The sequence below is a fragment of the Pelodiscus sinensis genome, chromosome 15, assembly GCF_052426305.1.
Source record: "Pelodiscus sinensis isolate ZL-2025 chromosome 15, ASM5242630v1, whole genome shotgun sequence".
NCBI lineage: Eukaryota > Metazoa > Chordata > Testudines > Trionychidae > Pelodiscus > Pelodiscus sinensis.
Window position 1 is genome coordinate 7,633,252 of NC_143066.1, and position 27,732 is coordinate 7,660,983.

The window sequence follows — 27,732 nt, forward strand, 5'->3', positions numbered from 1 at the left end:
ACACACATGGGGCGAGCAAATTGCACTGAACACTAGAGCAGCAGGTTCTTGAATCACGTGCTCTGCCTGAAAGGACACTGAAAACCAGGACAGCCAGAGTCCAGGAGCACTAGGCATTCACCCAGTGCAAAGCCCCATTCTCCTGGTGCTCACAGCAGCACAGGGGCTGCTTTCTACAGCCCAGCAGAGATCTGGCAGCCAGAAGGGTTCCAGTATCTCCTAAAGCGGAGGACTTGTACGTACCGTGCATGAGCCACAGCTCTGAGCTGGCCCACAGACGGCCAACACCCAAAGCAGCTGGTAGCACTTAGGCGCCACAGCTCTTCTCTGCACTTCCTGAGCTGAGATGTTAGGAGATTGATCCACACTGGGGGCAGCTGGTGAGACTCACACCAAAGGCCATCCAGGGCTTAGTGGCAAGAGTCCCCCATTATACAGTACTCTGGACAGGGCTATAGATCAAGCTCCGTTACAGCCCATCTCGAGTCCAGGGAGCCAGCCTGCGACTCTGATACCACTTTCTAAAAGGTTCTCCTACCGTACGCAGCTGGTCAGGTGGGAACGACAGGATGGCTGTTTCACTGAGCCCGTGAGGCTGTTTCCACACACAGGAAATAACACATCCTTGGTTGCATGCTATGGGCAAATCTTGCCTGACAAGCTGGCAGCCCATAGCTGGGTTTCACAGCACTGGCCAACCGCTCTTAGATATGCACATGAGAGTCACTCACCCACCCAGAGTTATAGATCAGAGATCTTCCAAATACGGAGAGGGAACTCCATTAGCTTTCCACATCCTTTACCGTCCCCGGGACACGTGAGAACCGATGCATGTGCAAGGTCGAATTCTCGCCGAGAAAGCAGGCTGGTAACAGATGCATAGAACAAGGGCCCGGTGGAGCAAACCCAGTGTGCATGCTTGGCCAAGCCTTTGTGAACCGTTACCCCCCCTCCCCCGTCTAAAGAATGAACGCCTCTGGCTTCCCTCCCCCACTTACAAACCAGAACGGGTTTACTCAGTGCGACTCCCTGCATCCCGCAGCGCGCTGGAGGCCTGTATAGATCAGGAAGCACAGAGCGAGCCTTGGGTTCTCAGAGGCCGGCCAGACGGGGCAATTCTGGAGCTGTAGCTGTTACTCTTCCTGCTTTGGGCCTCGGAAGGCCTCTGCATCCCACTAAGCTATCTGCAGAGCTCCCAGTCCCGCGCAGCAGGCAGATCAGCCTCTCCCTCCCAAAAACAGAAGACCCTGGATGCCAGTTGCAGTTTCCCAAAAAGGTTCCCAGTTAAGAGTCCCCACCCTGTGTGGACCGTATCAGGGATCCCAGGCTGGCGACCAATCCAGATCCCTTTGAGCCGGGGCGCATGATGCTGCAGGGCAAAGGAAGCAGAGAGCTACACAGCCACTCTCGGCACACGAGGGCGGACACCCCTGCGTCCTGGCTCTGAGCAAAGGCTGCACGCTGGAGGAGGCCTCAGCCAATGCACGAGGAGAGGGACTGCTCTCAGCTTGACAAAGGGGGCACGAGGGAAGGAAGTCCTCCCCTTCCCCATCAGCAAGCCCCGCCCGGCCCCACCCCATCGCCTCTGTACCAGCCACTCCCGGCATCCAAAGCTAACCCCACATGTTGCCATGGTCCAGGGCGGGTAGGTTATAGCATGGCCCTGGCGGGCTCTTAGGTCCTGGCTGGAGAGAGCGACGCTGCACTGCAGCATTCGACTTGCAACTAAGTATGGGCAGGGTCTCGAGTTACCTTCCTCATCCCGATCCGCCAGCACCTGCCCGGATCTATCCCCCTCCCAATTCCTGCTCCTTTCCTCCTGCACGTCACCCCACAGGTCTGCCCGAGCTGCCCCTTAGCCATCGCTCTGCCCCCTTCCCTGCCACGCTGTAATCCAGACTTAGTAAGTCACCGGTGACGTTCCTAGTTCTCAGCACATCCTAGCACTGAGCAGCCACAGCACCGCGCTTGATCTGAGGGACTTTATTTCACAACTGGTTACAGGGGTGATTCAGACATTGTAGCATCAATAAGGTACAGGCAGCAAACCACCATCCTTCTACAGGAACAACATGATCGTGTCCACAGATCTGCGTTTAGCATCGCCATGAGGCACATTGCAGAGACTGTACGACGGAAGACCTGGCACAGAGGCTCCGCCAGGGAGAGGGTTATGTGCAAATGGTGAGCAGAAGCTATGTTTGAACAGACAGAAACGCCCGGCTCACCTGGGGCTCAAACAAGGAGAAATCCACAGTCACATTGGTGCCAGGGAGAAGAAGTAACAGCTGCAAACAAGAACATCTGAAAACAAATTCCAGGAAACAGCTGGACAGGTGCCGGGGAGGGTCTGAGACAGGAAGGGATGAGTCTTGGGGCCGGTCAGAAACCCTGCTGGACCATGCTAGATCCATGTCGTGCTGCACATGGACAAGCACTCAGCCTGCCCAGTTAGTGTTTGTCTGTTGTGCCCCAGCCCTGCTCCTGGCCCAGCAATCCCTAGGCTATGTGCAAATTACATTAGCTTTCCTGGCTCATGGTCTGCCCCTCGGGCCTGGTCCACGTAACTCACCAGGGGCTCCAAAGGTGCAGAGTAACATTCTAACGTTAATACGCAGACAGGAGCAAGCTCACCATCCACGGCACGGCACTGCTGGGGCCCTGGCGGTGCTGCCATGTGGTGAACCCTGAGGTCTGAAGCAAAGCAGCTCCCACGGGTGATGTCTCTGGCGAGCACTGAGCCTGTTGCATGGCAGGACACAGGCAGGTGCGACCTGGCACGCCTCGCAGGCTGGCTCACAGCGGTCTCCTCCGAGAGGAGCAGGGCAGTAGTGCTTGGGGCCGTGTAGGGTCGCACCCTCCAGGGAGGATTAGTATGGCCTGTAGTTCCAGTAGCTGGAGAAGACAGAGATCTGGAAAACAAGGGATAGCCCGTTAGGCTCTGGGGTTCCCTCGATCCTTGTTAAATCTCAACCTTACGGTAAAGCTGCTGCTTTCTGTTAAAGCGGCGGCTTCCCCCTCACCCCACCTCACCCTGAAGCGGCTCTGGAGCGGAGAGGCCAGGATCCTGCCCCACTTCTTAGCCCAGGAACATACCCCTTCTGAAACAGGACTAGTTCCTCATCTCCCCCGTTTGCTCCCACAGACCCTGGCTGGGAAACCCGCCCGATGAATTGCACAGCACACACAATTCACCAGGGGACCTTGGCCACGTGTCTTTATTATTGTTTTCTCCCTGTGCTCCAAGTACCACACAGCAGCAGCTAAAGGGAGCACCTCCTGTTGGCTCTCTCCCTGGCAGTCAGCCGATGAGCGCACTGCTCATCAGGTTCTCTACAGGTGCAAGCCACCCTGCCGACCTTGCAAACCTACCAGGCTGCTGGATTCTCACAGGCTCACTCTGCAGCCGCTGCCAGCGCCCTGGCACAGCTCTGTGCTATCGCCCAGCGACTCAGACCTGTAGCGAGCCGCCTGCTGTGTCGCACCTTCCACTTGTCAGCTCCATAGCAACCGTTTTCTTCCCGGAACATCCTGTGCCCTCACTACAAGGAGCATGTTACGTCGTGCCCCAGACCGATTTCTGGGCTGAGCAGAGCCCCGCCAGGGGAGCGCCTCGGTGAATTGGTCCGAAACCCTCTCAGAGCAGGCGAGCGGCCCGGCCACGTGCCTACCTTGTCCTTCAGCTGCTGGCAGAGCTGTAGCGAGACCGTGAAGAAGACCAGGGCGTCGTTTAGCCAGGGGACCACACACTCCACTTTATGGACATGGCTGACTTCGTATCGTTGGCTGCCAAACTCACTGCCAAGAGAGCACACCACAGCTGCTCACGCCCGGGGCTCTGGGCACTCTGATGAATCCAGGGGTTAAACTGGAGCTAAGTGGGGGTCACTGCTGATCTCGCACTAAACGGGAAACCGAGCCAGTAACCAACCTGCTGAGATTAATCTGGTCTTGAAATGAGAGGAGCGGAGCCCAGCTCAAGGGCAGACAATGGGGTGGGATTTTGCTTTCCTACTGGACTGTAAGGGACAGGTGTGTGTAGTGCCTGCGAGAGCAAGGAAGAGTGCTAGTTAGTGCACACGTGCTATACAGCGGGGGGGGGGGGGAATCTTTTTTGGGTTGGGGGCTGCTGATCCACAGAAAAAAGCCATGGGGAGGATGGGGGAGATGGAGGATGCTGGGGGAGACCCTCCATGAGCTCAGAGGCTAGATCCAGGCAAGCTGGGGCCTGAGGTCCGCCCCTCCCCAGCTCTACAGGTTCTTCTCCTCAGCTCTGAGAAGCACCTTCCCCCACACTTCCGCCTAGATTAAGCAACAGGGACGGCAGACTGAATGGCTGCTCCGGTCGCCAGGCTTCAGCCATTAGCCACTGAACTCCATTTTACCTGGAGTCAAATTCAGTTGAACCCAGACCTCGGAATGGAGAAGTGGACACGTTTAACTCGGTGCACCACTGGCTTCCTAGGTTGGTTTCAGTGACATTGCTGCCGCTACCAGGTGTGGCGAATCAGCATGCGGGGCCATCCCGTCCATAGGCGGTTTGGAACAGCCGCACCCCCATCCAATGGACGGGGTGGTGCCCAATATCGAGATTAGCCTGCGGCACCCAGGGCAGCCTCAGTGCTGCAGGACTCAGGGGAGCGGCACGGCACGGCGCCAGGTAGCACCACGGTGAAGCGGCACGACCCGGGGGGGGGGGGGGGGGGGGAGATGGACAGTGGAGCAGAGCTGGCTGCTGGGTTGTCCTGCTTTCTGCAGCTCCTCCTGCGCACAGCGGTATGACCCCTGCTGCCGTCCGGTGCTAATCCCTTGGGTTGCATCTCTCAGGGGAGGGGGCGGGGTCTGGGGCAGCCCTGTCCGTATGAATCACTTAGAACTTGTCCACACTGCCCCCACCTTGCATGAAAGAAGCCACCAGGATTTCTGTCACAAGCACAAGGTTACACCAGACACCTGCCTGGCACGCTGATCATTGCGCCGGTGCTCACCCGGCAGGTGCAGCCCACCACTGGCTCACTGGAGCTGTCCCACCTAAAGGCTTGTCTACCCTGACAGCTCTGCAGCTGTAGCACTTAGGTCAGGTCTGCACTTACAAGCTGACGGCGGCACAGCTGTTTCAGTACAGCTGTGCCGCTGTATGAGTCTTATGTAGCCACATTGGGGTCTCCTGTCGACATAAACCCCCTCAATGAGCGGCACTAGCTACGTCGGCGGGACAGCAGCTCTCCTGTGCACATGAGCGCGGACACCGGCAAAACTTTTGTCACTCGGAGGCTGGTTTTCCCACAACCCTGAGCAACAAAAGCCTTGATGATGTGCCAGTGTGGCCATGGCTTTGGTGAAGATGTTACCTACACAGAAAGGAGAGCTCCTCCCATGAGTGTAGGTACACCCCTCCCTGCGAGACAGTCACTAGGTCAACAGGAGAAGCCCTCCATCAATATAGCGCTGTCTACTCTGGGGTTAGGTCAGTATCACAGTGTCTCTTGGGGGTGTGGACCTGAGTGACGTTGTTAAACCAACCTAAGTCTGTAGCACAGACCTGGCCTACCAGATGCTGCCCTTGGCCAAAAGTGCAAAGCTATTCATAAGAAGGGCTACTGCCAAGGACTGGGAGTCAGTCCTCCCTCGTCCGTGTGGGATGCACCTGCTCCTACATGCTATATTACCCTTCAGGAGACAGTACTTACAACATAGCCCCAGGGTTATGCAGAATGGATCCTCCAGCAGGTCTGAAGTTCTACACGAAGGATGCAAGAGAGAAATTAAGTCACTTGAATTCAGATATAAAAGGGGGGGAAAAGGACCAAATGATTTGTCAGGCTAGACTGACAAAGTGGAAGCTAAGCCTCATGTTTACTGCTATATACAGTGAGCCAGTGGTTTGATATCAAGAAACATGGGCTGGTGCATGCATATGAGAGAGCGCAATGGCCAAAAGGCAGGGCCAGAGAATCTGTACATTTAGTTCCACCCTGCCCCTTAAGAGGACACAAAGCTTCTGGAGCCCAGTTTGGCCCAGTTTAAATTTTCCTAAACCAGCTCACACTGAAGATCCAGAGAAAGAGTCCCAGAAATATTTTTTTAATTTTCAGAAACAAAATCCATCACCATGCAGGTTTGCATCCCAAACCATGGCACTGCTGAGAGCCAGAGAGTGAAACTCACTAGGAACGGGCAGTAACCAAATGAAATGGGTTAGCCTTATTTTCACTGTCCAAGCTGACAAATGCAAGAAGTGGCCAAGTGAAAACAAAATGAACGCCTGAAAATTCCTTTAGTTTAAATAATCAAAAATGTATTTGCAACACAGAGAAGGATTTTTATTTAAAAAAAATATTGATTAACTTGACTGTGTCTCTAAGACGATAAAGGAATCGACCCAAATATATATATATATTGAAAATCAAATATCATGTGGGTAAATTTAGTGATGACTCCCTCTAGGCTTCACTCAAATAGCTCCAGCTCTGCTAAATCATCCTACCCGAAGGTAGGTTTATGCTTCCAAAAGGACCTGGTGTTCTGGCAGTATCCTGACCTAAATCCAGGTACTCAACGCTAAACACGCTCATCCCCTGCTCTGGAGATATCACCACATCACGTGATGAGGTGTTAGCATCCTCCAGGGAACTAAGCTCTCCGATTTCCAGCCCACTTCACCCGACTGGGAAAGGTGAAGAAAGGAGACTACCTTGGTGGAATTGGGCTGCAGTGCATGGAGCTGATAGACGGTCAAACACAACTTATTCAGGTTGACGTAGAAATTCACAAGGATGTCGGAGGGCAGAGAAGGGGTGAACATTTTCTGTGGGGAAATGCAAAAGATCTCTGTGTGAGTGATATGCCCTGGGTTTCTAAGCCAGGGGGGATCTTGTGGACTCTCTTCTAGAATATAAATGAGAGGCAGAGCGACATTAACAACTTTAGGCAATGGAGAAAAGCAACGTTTTGCAGAGGGCCTGGAACAGGGACGTGGCCATACATGACGGCTACCTCTCTTCTTGCAACACTAGGGGAGTATGTGAGGAGACAGGGGTTAGGCTCCACAGTTTCTCTCTCCTTGGAGTCCATGAGGCTTGCTCTGGAGAAGCCCAATTTACAAGGCCAAGAGCTTCGGGGCCGCTGCTCCCCTCAACAAAGACAGACCCACCACCAATGCTGAGCACAGGATGCACATCTGCTTGCATGTCATGGAAGTTATACAAGAATCAGAAGGGGATTCTCTATCATGGTGTACAACCAGGGTAAATCAGAATCCAACCGGGAGGGCCCTCACTCGTGAGTGAGGAGAGGCAGGGGCAGTACAGGCCAAGATTGATATATGGTTACCGTAAGGCCGCTGGAGGCAATTTCCGGCAGCGTCAAGGTGGCCGGAGTAGTGAGCCGGTTCCGAGCGCGTGTCAGCTGTAACATCACCGCATCCATCAGCTAGGAAAGAACACACAGATTCCCGCTTGTAGGCCCTGATGTAGCTTTGGAGGGTGAGTGGATGAGCCAGGGTAACACGCATGAGTGGTTACAGGGAAAACTGCATCAAGGAGTTGGACTGATTTAAGCTAGGGAGCCAACTCTACATGCATGCACGTACCCCCCCCCTCCTCCCTCCCGAGGCTCAAACAAAGTGAGCAGCTCTCACTCAAGCACCCAGAAAACAAAGCCTGCTTTGGCCCAAGCCTGGGCAGAATCCCACTATTTGGCCACGTTATCCACAGGGAGGCGTGTTCTGTCAACTGCATCTCCCTGCTGATGTTCCCAGCAACGCCACATCAGCCTCACTGGCATCACTCCAAGGCTCTGTCAACGACTCACTGTCCCCAGGAGATGTTTCCGGTCCAGGAAGCGCTGATGTTTCATGTAAGAGTATCTGCTTTTTGACAGGATCTGCCATTGCAAGAGCTTGGAGTTCTGGGATATTCTGCTGCTCTGAATCCTAACAAAGGAGCTTGGTTTAAAGAGAATCATTCATGCCACGGGCCTCTCCCTGCATCCTTATGAGACCAAGCATTACAGTTTGCTCTGCAAACCCTTCTGAACAACAGAGGGTTGTTGCATCTGTGTCACCTTCCTCCCTGGTTCTCTCCTCCCACAACCTACGTGATCCCATTGTGAAACCTCCACGCTAAATCTGCACTCTCCTTCACAACAGGGTTAGAAACAACATGAACCTGCTCAAGCTGGGCAGGGAGAGAGACTGTATCTCTAAGAGAAAAGGAGCGGGAATTCAGGGACCTGACTGGGAATGAAAATGGCTGTCGTGGGAGCGTAGTCTGGCTGGGGAAGCTGTACCACTGTCACGCAGCCTTCCGGAGAAAGGACAAGAGTGCTTTCAGAAGCGTCAGCCTGTGCGCCCTGCCACCCCATTTTATCCCCCTTCCAGCTAAGCCCCCTCCAACTCCTGGTAAATAAAATGCCTGCTGTGCCTTGCGTAAGAAACAGCAGAGAACACAGTGTAAAGATTTTCCGTGCTGACAGTCACAGAGGGATCTAAAGACAGTGAAAGCTCATTGGAAGCTTATATCTTAAAGAGAAAAATGCTGCTTATTTGCTCTGATGGGCACAAGCCAGCATTCTGGGAGAGCTGTTTGTGTCTTCTACGGAGCTCAGAATTACTAGACTATTAAGGCACTCTGAACTATGGGTCAACTCTTCCCCTCACCCCAGAGGGAGGAAAAGCTGTGGTGGTCTTATTTGCTGATCTTTTCCTGTTTGCCCAAGAAAAAACGCAACAGGGTGTTCTCGCTCACATTGGACTGGTGAGAAGTTACAGCCAGCTTTGCCAGTGGCTCAGACACTAGCCTAGGTCCTGGGTTCAAATCCCTGTTCTACCAAAGACTCCTTGTGTGACCAGTCTCTACCGAGCTTTCAGCTCAGTACAAAACCACCCCGAGACAGCACAGCTGCATGGAAAAGAGGGGAGACACGTGGAACAGAGTCTGCCACCCCCCAGCGACCATTCTGCTCACCTTCAGGACCTCTGAGCCCGTTCTGAACTGGTAGTTTACATCTCGGTTCGTGAGCAGGTAAATTGCCTGGTTAACATGGTTTCTAGCATCCTGGATCTGCAAAGGTACAAATGCCGCTTGGTTAAACCAGCCCCCTTTGAAGTAATGCTACAAAGTAGACTATCCCTGTTGTCTCCTTGGATCGCTCCCTTACCACTGCACAGACACCTGAGGAAATGTGGACAGTCCCATACTACTGAAGGCATTTGCTCCTGGGTACTCAGCACTCGCCATGAAAGCAAGCTGATACCTCTGCCTGCCAGACCATAACATTACTGGTCTACTAGACAGGGCATTTTAAGAAACAACTGGTTGAAATCTGGGCCGGCCACTTTACATCCTGGACCAAACCATCACTGCTGTTGTGGGGAAGCCGTGACGGCTGGCAGGCAGACCTTGTGTGCAGCCCGGCCAGAAACCCAAGTGGCACACTGCTATCCAGCGAGGCACTCCCCTTGTCCAGGACACAGGGCATTCAGAGCGCATTCTGGTTACTCTGCTCATCTCCAGCTGAGTGCAGTGGCTGCTCTGAAGAACCACTGCCTTAGAGCACAAACCAATACGCCACTGGAATACTTTGAGAGAGCAGGAAGCACTGGATTCCTAACTTTAAGGCTCATATTTAACAGGTTCACTGGAATAGAGGGTTATCAACAGCCTAGAGGAGCAGCTGTAACACTGGGACGCAGGGCACACCGCTGGGACCTTCCTGTTGAGCAACCTTTGACAGAACAAACGTGGGTGGCGGGTGAAGGCCCGGCTATGGAAAGCAAGCCCCAGCCCCGCCCCTTCTGCCCAGGACCCCGCCCCTTCACCAACCTCCCCACCCAGGAGCCCAGCCCCGCCCAACCCTAGGCCTGTAGCCCAATTCTTCCTGTCCAGCCGCAGGGCTCCCAGTCCCAGCGCTCCCAGGCAGTCGGGGAGTATAAGCAGTTTTGGGAAGGCAATGCCTTCCCTTGCCCATGTTACCAGCTGCCAAGGAGCACAGACCTGAGGCACATCTAGCATGAGCCCCTGTGAGCCAAGCATATGATCAGTTAACAGAGCAATCCTGCCTGAACGACCCCATAACGAGTGAGGAAAAGCAACCAAAGTAAGGGTTTGCTGGCATGGGGAATAGAGCAGAGGAGCAACTCCGAGCGGGGAGGGGAGGCCCACTAGGCCCCTCAGCACCAGAGACTGGTGTGGGAGCTGGGACATGGCGAGGAAGGCCTTAATAAGGGGGCCGGCACAAGCCACCAGGAGAGGCAGTCGGTGTGAGCAGAAAAGCACCTTCTGAGCGCAGAGCAGGACCCGTGTCGGGAACATTGTCAGACACATTCTAGGTGTCAGTTGCAAATGCAAGAGTGAAACAGGCTTTGGACTTTGTTCATGTCTGAAGCTTCCTTTCTCCCCCAAAATCCTGGCCCAGCCCTCCCGAGTGCTTCCCTAGTGCAGGCCCTGGGCGATTCACAAGAAAAGCCCTTGTATGACTAGCACTTGCTCCCCCGGCGCCCAAGTCCTGTGACTCCGAGGAGTGCATCCATGATGGAGGAAAACGTTCTGTGCAAAACCGTTATGCTGCATAGCACACGGCAGGCATCTCCAAGACTGCGGGCACTCGGACATGGCATCCCGGGACTCTGCCCTCCAGATCCCACTGCCAGGGACAGGAGACGTGAGAGCAGCTTATGCCACTAGGCTTGGCAGTGACACGCCCCATCACCTTTGTCAATGCAAGGGCTCCACGCATCCCTGCCTCTTCTCCCAGCCTGCTTCCCTTCTCTGTTCCACTTCCCCACCAGCTTCCCAGCCCTTTCCCTGCCCTTCCCGTTCCCCAACAGCTTCTGCCCCGGATCCCTTCCATACAGACTCACAGCCCTTCCTACGTTGGCAGGGCCCACTCCCTCATGGAAGAGGTGGATGCTATTTCACTATGGGAGGCTCGTTCTGATGGAAACAGGCCAACATCCTCCCTATAATCTCGTTAAATACTATGATTTTGCCTCCTTTAGGCTCTCACATTCCTTCTCTAAACAACATTAAGAGATCAAGTCCTTTCCAAAGGAAATAAAGCAGGCGCTGTGCTTAAGAGACGGTGGAAAAATATCAACAGAGTAGCAATACAAGAGAGTCACTATATATAGGCAGCCCTACTGAGTGCATCACAAAGTTCCCTTGTTTGCAAAGCACAAAACAACTCAACACAGCCATTAGCTTCAGCGATCCAAAGCCCAGCTCAACTAGGGCTTGAGTCACCTACCACAGAGCCTAAACGTGGCAATTAGCGAGCGTGTTTGAAGTGCCAGTAAATTAGAGCTCTCAGTCTACAGCAGATTGACATGGTCAACAAAGCACCAAAGTCCAAATATGCTTATAAAAAATCTAAGAAAAATGTACAAGGACCTAGTTAACAGAGAACCCCCGAGTCTGTTTTTAAACTTCAGAGCAATGGTGGAGACTGGGCACTGGAGTTTCACAAGCCAGAACTATTCCAGCAATGGAAATGCCAAGCAATACCAGCCTAAAGGAGAGATTCAGAGTTCTTCCCATTTGGGCTGAGTGGTTTTATTTCAACAGTGATAGCTAGAGCACGAGGTACTGGCATATGCAGCTAATGAGGAGAAAGGAGAAGAATGATTTCCTACAGGAAACGAGAGCAAATCGGTGAGCTAAGTTCCCTGTAAGCTGCGCGCCCATGTAGCTGCAGAGCTGTTTTCCGAGTCCTGCTGAGAGGTTCAAAGCTCCTGCGCAGGCAGGGAGCTCAGCTGACCAGCAGGGTGTCTCTAAGCAGCAGCTAAACGGAGCTAGCTGCGTGCTTGGACGGAGGAGCTCCCAGAGCACGGAAGCATGAGATAAAGAGAGAATAAGTGGCTGGTAGTGAGTAATAAATTGGCTTGGGGTGGGAAGTGTGAAGGGAGGGGAGTTTGGAGAGTCCCATGTGCAAGGAGAGAGAGAAAGAGGCAGAAACCCAGTCGTCTCCTCAACCCTCCTGGGCTGGGAAAGGAGGTAAGAGGCTGACTGCATGGGGTAGGTGGGGGAAAGATGGGGTGGGTCCTGGAACTGGGGTGAGATGGGGGGAGGAGGAGTGAGTTTGGGCCGTGTTCTGGGGCGAGGTTGGGGAGGTGTGGATTATTTGTTGGTGTTGATCCTGTCCCGACTCCCAGATAGACTGCTGGTGCCTGCTAATTTAAGAAGCAGGATTTTATCCCAGCCCCCCAGCTGGGCTGGGAGGGGCAGATTGCACAGGGGTAGGTGGGGGAAAAGGGGATGGGTGGGTACTGACATCTGTGCAGTGAGGTGGAGACAGGGGGCAGTTTGTTTGGGGTGTCCTCCTGACTCACTTGCTGCAGTCCTCTCTGGCTGGCTGGGTTGGGGGCGGGGGCAAGCATGGGGAGAGGGGGTGAGCCAGGACATCTGCATGATTACATTTCACATGTGTTAATAGCTTAAGGTAAGGAAGAAAAAGATTCTTTTAACAGAAGTTTTTTGGAGTGTTGCTGAGATCTAAAACTCTGAGTTTAATGATTTTTTAAAAATCCTGTGTAACTAATTAATACATGGCATTAAAGCCAGATCTTTGCTATGTGATACAGTTCTGGTTCTTAGGCATCAGAAGTAGCAAACACTAGTGTGATGCTAGTTGTTTTGTAGGATGAAACCTTATTTGCATGCTCTTTGAAACATGCATCTGTCTACAAACCCTGAAGTCTGTGTTAATTTGTTCTGGGCCTTCTGAGTTGGTGACACACAAAAGGTGAAAGTTTCAAACCAGGAGAACTTTTCTCTGTTTTTACAGCATAGGTCCTAAACATTCCCCAGAAAAACTGTATAAGCCTTAGTGAATGCCATTTACTCTCCTTTCCAATATCAGTAAATATTGTATTAGTCATGCTCTTCTTGCAAATACCATTTCTAGCCAACTCAGATTTGTTTAGCATCTTAAAGCTGAGCTATGAGTGGATTATATGTATTTTGGTGTGTTTAATAGCTTGAGTTGTTAAAAAGGATGATGATACATGTACTCCAAGGGTAGTGGTTTTTTTTTAATTAATTTCATATTAAATATCATAAGCATTGCTACTTGTTAAATATCCCTTGTTTTAAGAGATTTTCTTCCACATATATGGACTGATAAAATTATATATATAAAACATGTTTTCTGTTTGTATTGGTGGTGAACATCCACACATTACCTCAATCCTGATATTGCACATAAGAAATTTCAAGCCGCCCAAGGACAGACGGGAACTCAGAGCCAGCTCAGTCCCAGGTGAACTATTCTCTGTTCAGCCCGTCAGGAGTCAGCAGGCATTCGGAAAGACAACAAGAGCCTTGGTGATCTGAACATCCAACCCAGAGAGAGAGCTTTTGGCTCACTGATGTCCCAGGAGCGAGTAGCACCCACCCCTTTTTCTTCTAAAGCCCCAATGCCAACCAATTCACACCTCTGCCCCCCCATGACTCCCCAACCCACACAGGAAGGTGGATCCTGGGGTCTGGAGAACCCCAACAAAGATCAGCCCTTACTTTCCTCTTAGAGGAGGCAGGGCTATGCAGGCTGCAGGGAGGGCACATGCTCAACACAGGGGGCAGACTCGTGATAACCATACCTGCTGCAATTTCCACTGCTTGTCTTCGCGGAACGTGAAGTGCAGGAGCTGATTGGTTCTGGGCATTTTCAAATTAATGTCCTTTAGGAGAGAGAGGGGCAGAGATGAGAGGAGCTCCACCACAAAACTCACAGCAGGCACCCTCAGAGCAGAAAGTGCTGCTCATACCCCCCTCGACACTGATGAGTGGGGATATTTTGAGCAGTCCTGGCTGAACCAGTTTTTTGCCTCACTCTTATTCGACAGGAGGCAGACACAAGCTGTAAACGACAGGCCTTTACTGGACGGGGCCCAGAGACGAGCCTCCCGGTTCATTTCAGGACTTGTGGAGGGAAGTCTGGTGGTAGAGATAAAGGGAAACATAAGCAAGGAGCCCATCAGCTAAGAAGAGTCTGTCATGGCCCTCTGTCTAGCTACCATCCGTTTATTATGCTGCAAACATGATATTTCATGTGGGCATCATAAGTACGGCATTGCCGCAGGTGAGCAATTTTGCAAGGCTGAGTTAACCAGATCTAAGAGTATACACTGCTCAGATTCAGACTGGACTGCAGCAAACCAAAGTGCCGCCTCCTTGCTGGGGGAGAACATATCCCAGCAAGACAGCACGCACTATAAGAACAAAAATCCTCCTCCTCCTCCTCAACCCTGCACACTGGTTTCCCCAGATTCAGATTTCAACCCCTGGCATCATGTGTCCCAGCAGCAAGTCAGCTACGCAAGAACTGCTCTGAGCCACACACTGGGATGCATCTTCAGTCAGTTGCCCAGTTGTGTTCAGCTGTCACCAGCGCCTCTGGCGAGATGCAGTCACTGTGGTACCAAGGCACCATCACAGAAAGCAACCAACCAAGCACCTGCAGAGAGGGCAGCTCAAGCTGACTGGGGCTGGACACACCTCATCGCTTGACGACATGTGGAGGAACAAGGTCTGGCAGGGGAAGAAAGGCAAGGAATACACCCCACCCCGATCCACCACTCGCTCAGCCCCCGTGCTAGCATGAAATGCAGGTGTGGATTGGTACTTACAGCCTGGCACAGGGCATCTCCCTGCAGCATCAGCACTCCTTTCACTTGGTCCGCGCTGGAATGACAAACCAGGCCAGACAGTGAGGCAGGCTACTAAGACAGGTACAGAAGCAGCCAACCCCACCCCCAGCTAGAAAGGGAGACCAGCCTCTACCCTTTCCACCCAAAAATACAACACAGCAGAGGGCAACAAGGGCCTTCCCCACTCTCAGATGGGCACATAGGAGCTCTCCAAGGCTGGTCCTCATGTGTCCTGTGGACAGCTCAGCTGGGGAGATGCATTTTTATCACCTATTCTTAGATCACATCTCCCACCTGCAACTATCATACTGCTTGAGAGCTGCTCTCTTGTGCGAGTGACCTGCTTAAAGCTACAAGGCCCTATCCTCAACTAGTTTCCTCCCTGTATTAACAATCCACACTGTTCACCGTAGAAACATTAAACACTTCTGCTTAAACATCTGAATTTTTACACTAATGGCCCAGAAACAAAAAACAAACTAGATTATAATCTGACATTGTGTCTGCTTGTGCCATAGTGGAAGCTGAAGAGGAGCGGGTAATCGGTCACCTTCTTCAAAGGTCCCACCTTCTCACCAATCTTGCTATGTTTATATGAAACAATGATGGGAGACTAACGTCTCTGGGCTTTAGGGACTCCACTTTATGATCCCAGCTCATTTAAAGTGACACCAAGAGTTCAATGAAACCCCAGCATCTGACAGAGACCTCTCTCTGGAGAGACAAACCTGCTGCAGTAGATGGACATGATAGTTCACAGAAGCAAGCAAGCATCTGGAGGAATGGACAGAGGCAATCTCTGCACACACTATAAATACCCACAGATTTTCCTCTTGAAATACCAGAATCTGTTACTCCACAACTGCTCAGAGAACTTTCTTGGAAGCATGTTTCATGGTCTACTGTGCAACTCTACAGAAGCAGAGCTGGACTGGAAGCTCAGAAACGGTGACTAACTGCACTTGTATAGCACCTCTCATCCAGATCTCTAACTGCTTCGTGAGGTGAGTAGATGTTATTCCTACATTACATTTAGGGACACCAAGACACAGAGGTTAAAAGGGACCTGCCAGACAGAGGTCACAAACAGCAAGACAGCAGTTAAGCCAAGCACAGACATCAGGTTCCTGACTCCAGGTCCCCAGCTGTAAGCACTAGTCCGAGACTCCTCTTTATTCACACTTTGAACATGCTGAGAACTGATCCACACCTACCCCTGCAGTGAATCAAAATACAGCCAGGAAAACCACGTGGTGATTCCACTACAGAATCAAACAGGCAATTGGTAAAGCATGACGGGATCCATTTCAAAATTACTTCAATCTGCCGGGAAGCGTCTAGTTTTACTTAAAACATTCCTGTGGTAATTTTGTTCAGTGGAATTCTTATGGAAAGGAATGAACTTTCCGTTCTGTATATACACATTACTAGGGCTTGCTGAACCGCGGCGAGCCCTGCTTGCCAGCTGCACTGTCCGGCGATCTGCGCATGCGCAGATTGTTCTGCACATGCGCAGATTGCCCGAACCCGGCTCTTCCGGGTTACAATCTACTCGCCACGGGCGAGTAGATTGTATTATTTGTCAAGCCCTGCACATTACCAAAGATGCTAATGCATATAAATAAAGCAAACAATGACAGGTATGTGCATTTTTGCAAGCAAACACAATGTTTGATAAAATGGCAGAAAGCCAATGAGATGGGAAAGTCAAGGGTTCACTCTTTAGAAGTTTATAAAACAATGATTAAAAGAGTACTAGATAACTGCTTTTTATACCCAAATAGCAAAATATCAGGTTTTCCCTAGAGCGACAGTCTCCTTTGTTCAAGGACTGGAAATCTGGATCAGTAGAGGCTTAAATAATGAAATTATTTCTGAATATTTCATTGACCCAACCACTCATCTGTGGTACTGTATTACTCCCACAGCTAAGGTGGGAGTTACAGAGCACAGCTACAGCTGTCTGATAGGGGCTCTTCTCTTAACCTTGAACTGCTGCTTTTCTAAATGCCACTGTGTTCAGATCTCCATGTTATCTAACCAAGCAGATGAAATGGAGGAGGGAAGGAAGATGTAATATACAAATGATTAAAATAAGCTAGGAGAGCAGCAGGCGAGGAGAGACAAATAATGTCAAATTATCACCAGCATTGTAGGAAAGGAGGCAAAACTGTGTACCAAGAGAGACCAAATTCTGAACTCTACTAGCCAGGCACCTGGGGCACTAGAAGGTGGACGTGCTTAACCATGAAAGTCTTCTAGTGTCTCCAGATATTACATGGAAGATAGAAATAATAGGAGAATCTGTGTAAACAAGAGGTGAACTGCTCAATTCTCCATGTCCTTCCCCCTCCTTTGCTATACAAGGAGAATCCCAAGACCAAATGTGCTCATGGAGGGAACTGGATTACCGTCCAGCATCCTAGAACTCACTCACACCTCATCACTCACATTTGGTGAGCAAAACCCAAGTGTGTCTGCTGGACACGAGTGGATTTAAATAGACGACAGCACAATCTCTAGTAGCAGCAAACCCCTCTGCACACACTTACTTGGAAGTGCCCAGAATGAAGTTCTCCTGTTTGACTGGTCCTTCTGTGCCACCGACAGGCAAAGCAAACCTGTGAGAAGCCTCCTGCGCAAGAACAAAGGGGAGCCGATACTGACAGGCCAACAGTACTCTGCAATATCCTAGGCAAACCTCATGGGATTAATTCAATACATTTAAACTAAATTAAATTAGGCTTGATACCTTTGGTGTCTATTGTATTCAACTGCAATTGTGTAGGTGGTATTGTGTGTAACTCTTCTTAGAGAAGAGGGCTGCTAGTGTAATTCCTTTTGAAGTCATCCCTATGGAGAGGTGCACACATATACTAGTTCAAACTGGATTCTCCAGGGACCACCAGACCAAGAAAGAAGTTTTGGATTAACAGGATGGTTTTAAACAGGTTCGGGTCCTTCTTCCCAACCAAATAGACACATAGGACCCCTGGGTCCAAGGAAAGCCCCAATTCTCGGGGGAGGACAGGACTGGGCCCCAGAAGATTGTGTGCACATTCTGAGCTGAAGCGGTGACAAACTTGAAACCACAAGAAAACCCCTTGAGTGGGGTTTTAAAGGACTGCTCCTGCCAGAGTCCATGTTAGTGCTGGGGAGGGGTTCATCTCTGGTTAGTTTATTACCATGCAGGCAGGGTTTAATGTCTTTATTGTCTCAGTGCTTTTACCTTACAAACAATCAGGCCTGCTTAGGAGCTGCTGCATGGTCTCTTGTGGCTGTAGCAATTACAGTCTCTGAAGAGACCCAAGCAGGCCTGTTTAGGCAGACTCTCTTTGGGGGGGGAATACAAAGTGAAGACAGGGAACTGTTTGGCCTGGAAATCCCCCGACAATAGAAAGAGAGGCAGGTCTCCAACCGAGAGAGGTAAGTAATGGCTCGGGAGCTGGAAGCCAGAGAGTAGGTGCCCGAGCAGCACCAGAGGGAGGAATACAGGTGCAGTTGCCCTGAAGCAGGACAGACATGAGAAGAGCTAGCAGCCTGTTTCCTACCCTTCCATGAGGCGTTGAACAGTAAGGATTAGACAGCATGGCAGTACAGATATTAGGAGCTGATTTAACACGAAACAATTGCTTTTGTTAGCCTTAGCTGCACTACTGACAGGAGAGTAAAAGGTGGAGAATGCTTGAAAATCTTTACTATCCATAAGTGTGGTGTATGCAGGTAGGTTCTGTTTGCTCCCTACTAACTGGGGGCACAGAAAGAGCTCTCTTGGAGCAAAAGGAAACAATGTTACGCTAGGTTCCCTATAACCAAGGAGGAGCACACACTGCTACAGGAAATCCTGACCTGCCAACAGCATGGCATCTGCCTGGCCTTCAGATACAAGGTGCACAGAGAAACCACCCCTGCTGTCACTGAAACAACCAGACTAGTTACACAGCACAAAAGCAAGCAGTCTTCATAAACACGGCATGTCTTACTTAGGAAAACATGCTCCTCCTAGCCAGCTGGTGTCTAGTCCCTGCACTCAGATATTGAGGGCCCCCTCCTCCGTATAAAGATGTTAAATTTAGATGAATCAACTAATTGAATAGTTGATGTAATTTGCACCGACTATTTGATTAGTCGATAAGAGCGCCTCTGTCTTTGAAATGTAGCAAGAGCCCTGGCAGCTCTTGCTACATTTCAAAGGCAAAAGTGCCACAGGGAGCCGCCAGCAGGGGACTCCCCCCACCCCAGCTCTTGTACATTTCAAAAGCAGGGTCTATTTGAAAACCATGGGAAGGTGGGAGGCCAGCGGGGCACTGCTTGAGTCCACAGCTCTCACCAGGGGAAACGTAATAAGAACTCTGCTCTTGCTACATTTCAAAGGCGGAAGTGACGCCAGTTCCCCGCTGCGCCTCTGCCCCTTCTCCCCACGGAGACATGACTGAGTAGGACATGGAGACTGAACTCTCCTCACCAGCTGGATCCGCCAAGTCAGAGCAAAGCCAAACTGGCAGGACAGCAATAGAGACACGTGACCTGCTGCTGCCTGTGCTGTACCTGGTCTGGGGATAAAGCAAAGTCTTTGTTCTCCAGGGCTGTCACCTCTGCACCTTTCATCAGCACTGTGCTCACAAAGTACAAAGTAGAGACCAGAAAAAGCAAATTCCCCAGACATGTCTGGAACCAGCTCGTTACCTTCAGAATATCCTGCAGCTGTCTCAGGACACCATGAACCTCCTCTTGCAAAAGCCATTTAAACTCTTCTTCCTAGAGCCATGGAAAGACAAAACAGGAATTACCTATGAGGGTCTCTGGGGGCTCTCACAGAATGCCTGATCTTAATTTTGTTCAGTGGCACAGCAGCACACACCCCACGGAGAACAAGTTTACTGATACACAAAGGTGGAGCTGTAACAAGAGGACAGGCAGGCAGGTTTTCACTGAATTGTTCAAAGGGGTTATTTTTTCTGCCTCTCCATGCTGCCTATTTCCCCATCCAAAATATCCTGCCTCGACTCCACTGAGCAAATGTTTATTTAGAGCATTATATGAACAATAAGGGTGGTAGGTGGCCCTGTGCTGCTGGAGGAATCAATTTCAGGTGAAACAAAGCACAGATCCTGCCTCCTTGAAAACTCTGAGGCTCTTCTAGCCTGGTTCTTGTATTTGTCTTCATCCACATAGTTTACCAAACAGCAGCAGCTTAACTAGGAAAGAACTTGAAATCAAGTCAGCACAGGGGACAAGACTGTTTACACAAAGTCAGTAATAAACAAGCCACATCTGACAGGGCAACACCACAACTGAGTTCAGCCAGTCTGCTATGGAGAAAGCCCGTGAAAACCAGATCCTGATATGAAGCTGCAAACTTAAAGTATATAAACACCCATGGGCAGAAGAACAAAGGCAATGTGTGTGCATGCGTCGGGGGCAGGGTTACTTTCCCCACAGGGCATTAGCGAAGGACAATCCCCATTTTTCAGATGGGAACAGTGGCACAGGGTAAATGGAAGTGTCTTGCCCCAGACACCACAGGCAGTCTGTGGCTGAGAGTTAGGAACTATGCCAGGTTTCTAAAATCCCAGTCTAGTACAGTGGCCCAACCACTGTACCTGTCCTACCAATGTGACTTTCTCCATGACGATGTACTCAAACAGGAATTCTCTGGAGTGGAGCCAGGCCATGTTCGACTTGCTGCAAGCCCCTTTAGTCTAGCAAACTCCCAAACCTGAATCCTCTAAAAGGATCAAACCCCTCATTATTTCCTGCTACAACGTAGCTCAAGGTAAGAGATTCATGTTGGTACTTCGTGGTTAGCAGGTAATGTATGAAGTGGAATCTCATCCAGATGTTACGTACTCAATAGGCACATATGGCAGCTTAACAAATGTTATAACCAACATCTTTGTCCTAGCCTTGTCCTCCTTTATTTGATGCCCCCTCACCGCCTCTCTCCATCAGCTATAAAAAAACCACATTACTAACCTTTCACAGCTGTTGCATGTTTCCGTTCCACCCCAGGTGTGTGAGAGCCTTGTGCAGTCACCAAATATTTTCCCCTCGTTGGTTCTGTTGGGGAAGTTCAAGGACCCTATGCTGTTGCACACCATTAGTGCCAGTATAAAATGCTCAGCCAACCTGTGCCCCCTCCTCAGTTCCTTCTTTCTGGAAACTCCAATGTAGAGGGGTTGGTAGGTGGGTCGAGCAATGGACACACAACAGCTTGAAGAACGATAGTTACATAAGATTTGTAAGTGTTTTCGAGTGATTGTACACATGCATTCCACTCTTGGGGACTCCCAAGAAGTTAAATAAGAAGAGGGGTTGACATTCATATACATGCTGACTGCAGCACATCTCAATCAAGTTTGGCATCAGCTCTTGAATCCTGAGTAATAGCGTAACGGGAGGAGGATGTGTGCACTGATGGCTGCTTTACCTTTTGTGCCAAAAATGCTACTGAGAATGCTTGTGATCTTGTGCAAGGAGCAGTCAGATTAGTTGGTAGCAAAACACCTGCCAGATCTTAACAAGTGTGAATACAAGGACAAAACCATCTGTTCAGAGACTGGGAGACCTTTCATCCTGTCTGTTACAGCCACAAACAGCTTGGTGGTCCACCAGAATTGTTTAGTACCCATCTAACATCCATGAGTGAAGACATTCATTCTTATTTGCATGAGGTTTCACATAAAAGACAGGTAGGTAGATTGCCTCACTGGTTTCACAATTTCATAGCACTTTCAGGAGGAAACTGGGGCAAAGATATGAATATACACTACCTCTAAAGACTGAGTACAGAGCTTTGATGTGCAGGCATGGAGTTCAGATGCCCTTTGGGTTTAAGTGATGGCAATTAGGACTACCTTCCAGGAAAAGCCTAATAAGGAGCATGTTTATAAAAGCTCAAACAGTGGTCCAAAAACAATGTCTTGGCAAGACCAGGTTCAGGTCTTAAGGTAGAACATGGGCTACCTTGAGAGTACAATCTTGCTAGGCTGTTGAGGGCTGACGTGTCATTTGAAAAAAACAGACTGGTTATACTCTGGAGGGTGGAAAGTTAATTTGGCTGCCAAGTGAACCTTGATAAAAAACTGCTAAGCTTTGCTGCTTCAGGTGCAATAAATATCTGAAATGTTTTGGATGGATCAACACATGGGTGAGACTGGAATGCCCAGACTGAGAACTGCTTCCATTTTGAGAGGCAGCAGCCCAGGTGGAGGGCTCTCTACTATATAATACAGGTGCAGGCAAGACCCACCCACTCCAGAGACATAGAGCAGCATCACTCAAAACAGCTGGCTGCTCTCTGTGGCTCTCTGCGCTGGGAGGGGAAGGCTTCACATGCTGCCCCCAGACCACAGCAAAATCTCTCAGCTTCTATTGGCCAAAAACTGGCCAATGGTTGCCAAGAAGTTGTGCTGGCAGCAGAGGCAAATTCCTAGCCAGAGTCTGCCCCTGACACCCCACCTTCCTCTCAGACCCTGCATCCCCTCCTACACCTCTTCCCCAGGCCAGAATCCTCCCTTATACCCCAACCCCCTCCTGCACCCAAACTCCCTCCCAGATCCTACACCCTCTCCTGCACCCCAGTCCTTACCCTGAGCTCCCTTCTGCAGCCAACCTCCGTCCCAGACCCGTACCTCCCTCCATAGAAAAGTGCAGCCCATAACCACTTACCAAAATCTTGGAGTACCCATCAAAAATTATTGCCCATCCCTGATCAAGTAGGACCTTTCAAACTCTCTCTGAGCTCCTCCTTGCTGTTCTAAAACATGTGTAGCGCATTGTCTGTGAGACCAGACAAGTTTCTGACATGGGGCAGGAAAGCCTGTCAGATATGGTACGGTATCTGAATTATGTTACCAAGGATTGGATTGATTGGAATAGTACCTCTGGCAGGTAGGCCCCCTGGAAGAGTTCACTTGTCTGCACTGGTCAGGGCCTCAAACATCAACTGAAATTGCCCAATGTTGGACACTACCTGAGCCCTGGACTGGCCCTTAACTTGTCAGTCACCTACATAATGGAATACCTGCCCTCCTGTCTCCTCAAGAAAGCTGCCACTCTAACCATTTTGTGACCACCACAAAAGGGGGCTGCAGACAGTCCAAAAATAGTGTACTGTGACTGGCAGAGTGACTATAAAACTGCGAAACCTTCTGTGTCCACGGTATACTGGTACTGGAAATTAGGCATTTCTTAAATTGAGGGCACAGTACTAGCCTCAGGGATCCAGAAAATGGATGCCAAGATGACCATGGGGAACTGTGTTCTTTTTGAGATAGCTGTTGAGTTGACATATGTCTGAGATCTCCCTTGGCCTTCAGGATTAGGAAATAACAGGAGTAGAAAACCTCTCAAATGCTGCAGATCTTCTTCTACTGCTCCACACTTGAAAGAGATTGAACCTCTTAGGACTGTAATTTCTCTGTGAAAGGGATCCTTGAGGAGGGATAAGGTTAAATAAACTGGAGTACGTACCTTACTTCTACAGTGTTCAATGTCCAATGGTCCATGGTGATACTGGAACAAGCACTGGGGAATTGGGAAAGGTGAACATAAGAATGGCCACACTGGGTCAGACCAATAGTCCATCTAGCCCAGAGTCCTGTCTTCTGACATTGTTCAAAGCCAGATGCTTCAGAGGGAATGAACAGAACAGGTTCTCATCTAGCTATCCATGTCCTATTGCCTATTCTCATCTTGAGGAGCAAGAGGCAGCCAGCATCAGTTGTGCATGTTCTTCTTCCCTTTCTACATCAGCAGGATCCCACTGAACTGTCTCTTTGAGCTCGGTATCAGAGTCCAGACTGGGTCAGCAAGATGGTGCCCTAAGTCTCTCTGAGACAATGGAATAGAAGTGCCTAGAATATGCCTTGGAAACTGGAGGGAAACTGATTAGGAGCCCTTTTGAAACCTGAACCCAATGACCTCCTGACCAACACCTGGATGGAACTCCTTGTGCTTGGATCTATGGAAGGGTGTTAATACCTGAAAAGGAGCAGCAAGAATAGCTTCAAGGACAGGAAGAGTAAGACCCAATCTCTAATTCAGAAGAGGGTGAGTCTCTCTAACAGTGCCTGCATAGGTTCTGGAGTCAATGGGGTCAGCTTCTATAGTATTGAAGCAGAGGAGTGCTTCAGTTTAGATTGTATTCTACTCTGATCTCCATGCCTGGCAGCCATCAGTGCCAGAAATCACCCCCTTTTGGCAGGCTTTTCTTATGTCTTTTTCTAGGCACTAAGGATGGTGACTGGTGCTGGGACTCCAGTAAGGTAAGTAGAGCTCCTTTCCTATGCTGAGGCACTTGTCCTGGCTCAGATGGAGTCTCAGTGCTTCCTCCATGAGCAGGATCTTCCACCTGGCTTCCTGATCCTCCTCTATGCAAGTCCTTGCAGATCTAGAAACGGTCCCAATTGTGAACTTTCCCCAGATGCTTCAAGTAGAGTGAGTGCCAGTAGCTCAGGGGCACAGCCGTGTTGCAGGAGACACAAGGTTTGAAGTGTGGTGACTGAGGCATCCCTTGGTACTGGAGATTGGACATAAATCCCAGTAAAGATTGTAACTAACTAATTTACTAAACTCCACTAAAACTACGTACAATAAACAGAGTTTCCACTGAAAGATCTTACAAATGCAAGGAGAGCAGTTCCAGTAACCGTCACAGGCAATAAAAAGGAATTGAGGGGTGCAGGTGCTTTATAGCACCGCAAAGAGTGTGAGGCATCAAAGGGTACCACTAAGGGAAGAATTTCTGGCCACTGTGCTCAGGGCACATGCGTATCTAGTGTGGAATGCATATGTGCAGTCACTTGATGATGAAGAACACCATTTTTAAACTTCTAAATTTCTTCCGTTTTCTGGCTACACAGCCTGGCTTGGTCCGCATCCTTGTTGCTCAGTCCAGATCAAACAATGTATTGACTTTCAAGGCATGCTATGTTTTTGCAGATGTTTACAAACAGCTGAGGGGTTTGGGATGGTTGGGATTCTTGGCTAGGGTGAGGCATATTTATATTCACACAAGTGTTGGTTAGTTATTTTGTCACTTAACCTGGAACCATATTTTAGCTCTATTTGGAATAAGTACTTCTATGAGCTTGTTAAAAATCAACAGCTCAGAACAGGCACCTTTGTTTAGAAGGCTCAAATCTCAATATGAAGAATTTTGGGTAATTTACTCATCCATCAGAATTTACACCAATTGGCACATGTGCAATGTTAAAACTGCTGCTGTGTAAGTGTTTTGCTCATTTTCCGAGGGCACCCTGGACTTTTTTCTGAAACAGTTAAAACCACAACACACACCCCTGCCCAAGGTCATTTTAAGTCGGAAAAGCACAGAAATTTTAATAATTAACCAGTTTCTCTTTCCATGATAGTACATCCCTTTAATAAGGAGAATGCATGGGCAGGAGGGGATGGGAGAAAAATACCAGGATGTACAAAGGCTTTAGTATTTATCTTGTTTTTCAAGTAATTCAGGGTCCTCTACTTATGGGATCCACATAAGTTCTAATCTTCCATGAATTCCTGGATATTGAGATCTTCCAGTGTCGAGCTATTATGACTTCATACATGTTACACAAGACCACAAGAAATAAAAAACGACACCACTACACATCCAAAGTTCTCTGGCTTTGATATAACCCATGTGCTAGTTTTTGAGGGTTTCCTGGGACTGCTGCAGAACCTAATCAAAATTAATGTGAGGATTTATAATTCAGGATTGATAGAAGTGAATTTAAACCAAACAAGCCTGATCAGAGAAGAGATGAGGGACTTGGGATGGCTGGGATTCTTAGAGAGAGCAGGGCATGTTGATATTCCTGCAGGTCTTAACCTGCTAATGTAGGTGCCCTACCGCATAGACATAGTAAATCCATTTCCACAAGAGGGATAGGGATAGGGCTTGGGCTTATGTTGGTGTATTTAGGGTGACACAATGTCTGTGCAGACACTGCATTACTTCTATCGGCCACCTCATCAATTTCAGGGATCCATGCTGCAGCTGTGAAATTGTCAAGAAAGCTGGAGAGCTAGAGCCTCACTGACCCCCAACTCTTGCTGAGGAATGGGGAGGCAAGAAGCCTGGACAGCTGGCCCCCATTCCTAGAGGGCAAGGGAGAAGCCCAGGAAGCAGCTGAGCTCCTGGAGGTGAGCTATGCAGAACTGAGAGCCCTGGCTCTCAGCACTCTAACACCGCCCCTCTTCAGTTGGTGGAAGCCATCTTAGTGAGGAAAAGCACCACCAACAGAAAGAGGTTCAGCACAGACATCAGTCACTCCAGTAATTACTGGGGTGGCTGTAAAATGACCTAACATAGGTCCACTGAAGTTTGCAGTGTAGACATGCCCTTAGCCTGAAGCTGTTTTAACTGCTAATCCACCCACCTATTGATTACAATAGCATCTGAATTAGAACACGGTTTCAGGCATATCTGTTAATTAACTTATTGATAGACAAACCCCTGCCTATATTGATCATAAAAATGTTCCTTTGTACTAATGTTTAGTCTCAGCTATCGAAGGCCAAAGACCTCCTGGGTACCTTAGAAATAGCTAAAAACATCAGTAATAGAATCTGTAAAATCTCCTCCAGACTGTGAATTATAATCCTGACCAGTGTTCCCTGTAAGCTGTGTCCTTGTGTGGCGGCTCAGGAGAGATTCAAATTGCCACCCAACTGATTAGCAGCGCACTCAGGCTAGGTTTTGTTTCTATTGGTGGTGCACTCGCCTCTGTGCGTGTGAAAACTTATTCCACAACTGGATTAGAACAGTGATCCTGACCCCAGGACACAGGGAGTAAAATGCTTGCGAGTTATGAACCAGGCTCTGCAAATGCCACCGAGGATGGGCCAGCGAGCACAGACAGTCCACGGCTGAAATAGCGAGAAGGCTGCCCGCCCTCAAGGGCACAGCGGCTCCCAGCTGCGGAGGACACGGGGCAGCGGGCAGTCCCTAGGGTTACTGGCCAGCAGGGCTGCCTGCAGCGGCTTCTCCGACCGGCGTGGCCCCAGGCCCGCCAGAGGACCCCCAGGGCCGAAAGGGGCGGGAAACGCCCCTCGGCTGCCGGCTGGGCGCAGAGCGCAGCGACCCCCCGGCCAGGAGCGACGCCCCCTCGCCGCCGCATCCGGGCTCACGCCGCCGGCGGGGATGGGGGGGGCTGCACGCACACAGGCTGAGTCAGCCGGCAGGCAGGCCTCCCCTCCGTTGCTGGGCAACGCCGCTCCCCCCCCCGGCTGGCAGCGCCTCTCTCCGGGCCGGACGGAGGGGGGAGAGTGGGACCGAGTCGAACCCGGAGGGGCAGGCCCGAGACAGCGGGCCCCTCCCGCGGGGGTGCCGGACTCACCAGCACCGTCCGCTCCGCCGCGCTCGCCATCGCGGCCGCCATCCCCCGGCGCTGCGCCGCCTCCTCAGCTGAGGCGCGAGACCGCCCGCTCCGCTTCGTGACCGCCCACTCGTTCCTGATTGGTCAGGCGTCGGCACCGCCCGCTTTGGATTGGCTCCTGGCCCTCACCCGGGCCCCGCCCCGCTCTAACCCCTCCCACCTCGGCCCGGCCTCTGCTCTGCCTAGCAACGCGGCCAGGTTGCTGCTGGGACGGGGTGACGCCATAAGGCCCGGCGTGACATCACAGTCTATGTGCAATGTCACAGGCTGCGCAAGCCGGGTTGGGGGCGGGGCCTGAGACTGAATGGCGTCGAAGGAGGGGGCGGGGCCTGAGCCCGAGCCCCTCCCAGCTGAGCCACCAGGCAGCTCGCAATGGGCCTGCCCAAGTCCCTGCTTCAGGCTCCCCAGCCAGGGCAGCTGGGGTGCGTGCGGGGGACAGGAGGCTCTCAACCCTTCCCGGGCGCTGGGCCCCTTTCAGGAGTCAGATTTGTCTGCCCCCCCCCCCCAGGAGTCCTCTCATTTAAAAACGACTTGCTTGCAAACTCCGACAAAAGGACAGAAGTGCCCCAGCACAGACACGACTACAAGGCCGCTTCCTTCTCTCATTTTTACCATACAATTATAAAATAAGCAAATAGGAATATAAATACTGGCCTTGCATTTCAGTGAACAAGGGACAGTATATAGAGCAGCACAATC

The 27,732-nt window shown here is 50.5% G+C and overlaps 1 protein-coding gene across 2 annotated transcripts; it reads right to left on the reverse strand.

Moving 5' to 3' along the window:
- Window positions 1–1,967: 1,967 nt before the first annotated feature.
- On the reverse strand, window positions 1,968–27,147 carry ROGDI (rogdi atypical leucine zipper). Of its 2 annotated transcripts, XM_075899239.2 has the most exons (11): window positions 26,995–27,146; window positions 19,334–19,405; window positions 17,200–17,282; window positions 14,627–14,681; window positions 13,598–13,678; window positions 8,967–9,062; window positions 7,333–7,431; window positions 6,695–6,808; window positions 5,691–5,740; window positions 3,672–3,798; window positions 1,968–2,912 (listed from the first exon to the last, which is right to left on the reverse strand). In XM_075899239.2, exons 1-11 carry the CDS (start codon window positions 27,034–27,036, stop codon window positions 2,871–2,873), a joined length of 861 nt encoding a protein of 286 aa, XP_075755354.1. In that variant the 5' UTR covers window positions 27,037–27,146; the 3' UTR covers window positions 1,968–2,870. The 2 variants fall into 2 exon arrangements, with proteins under 2 accessions (XP_075755354.1, XP_075755355.1); XM_075899240.2 differs by lacking the exons at window positions 1,968–2,912; window positions 3,672–3,798 and adding an exon at window positions 3,839–4,045 and having other exon boundaries at window positions 26,995–27,147.
- Between the last annotated feature and the right edge of the window lie 585 nt (window positions 27,148–27,732).

What these genes read in the sequence shown, in the direction of transcription:
- ROGDI (XM_075899239.2), bottom strand. Translation starts at nt 27,036, where the DNA reads ATGGCGGCCGCGATGGCGAGCGCGGCGGAGCGGACGGTGCTG. An exon ending in CGGCGGAGCGGACGGTGCTG is followed by an intron (nt 19,406 to 26,994) that starts GTGAGTCCGGCA and finishes CCATGGCTCTAG; the next exon opens with GAAGAAGAGTTTAAATGGCT. An exon ending in TGCAGCCCAATTCCACCAAG is followed by an intron (nt 5,741 to 6,694) that starts GTAGTCTCCTTT and finishes TCCTTCGTGTAG; the next exon opens with AACTTCAGACCTGCTGGAGG.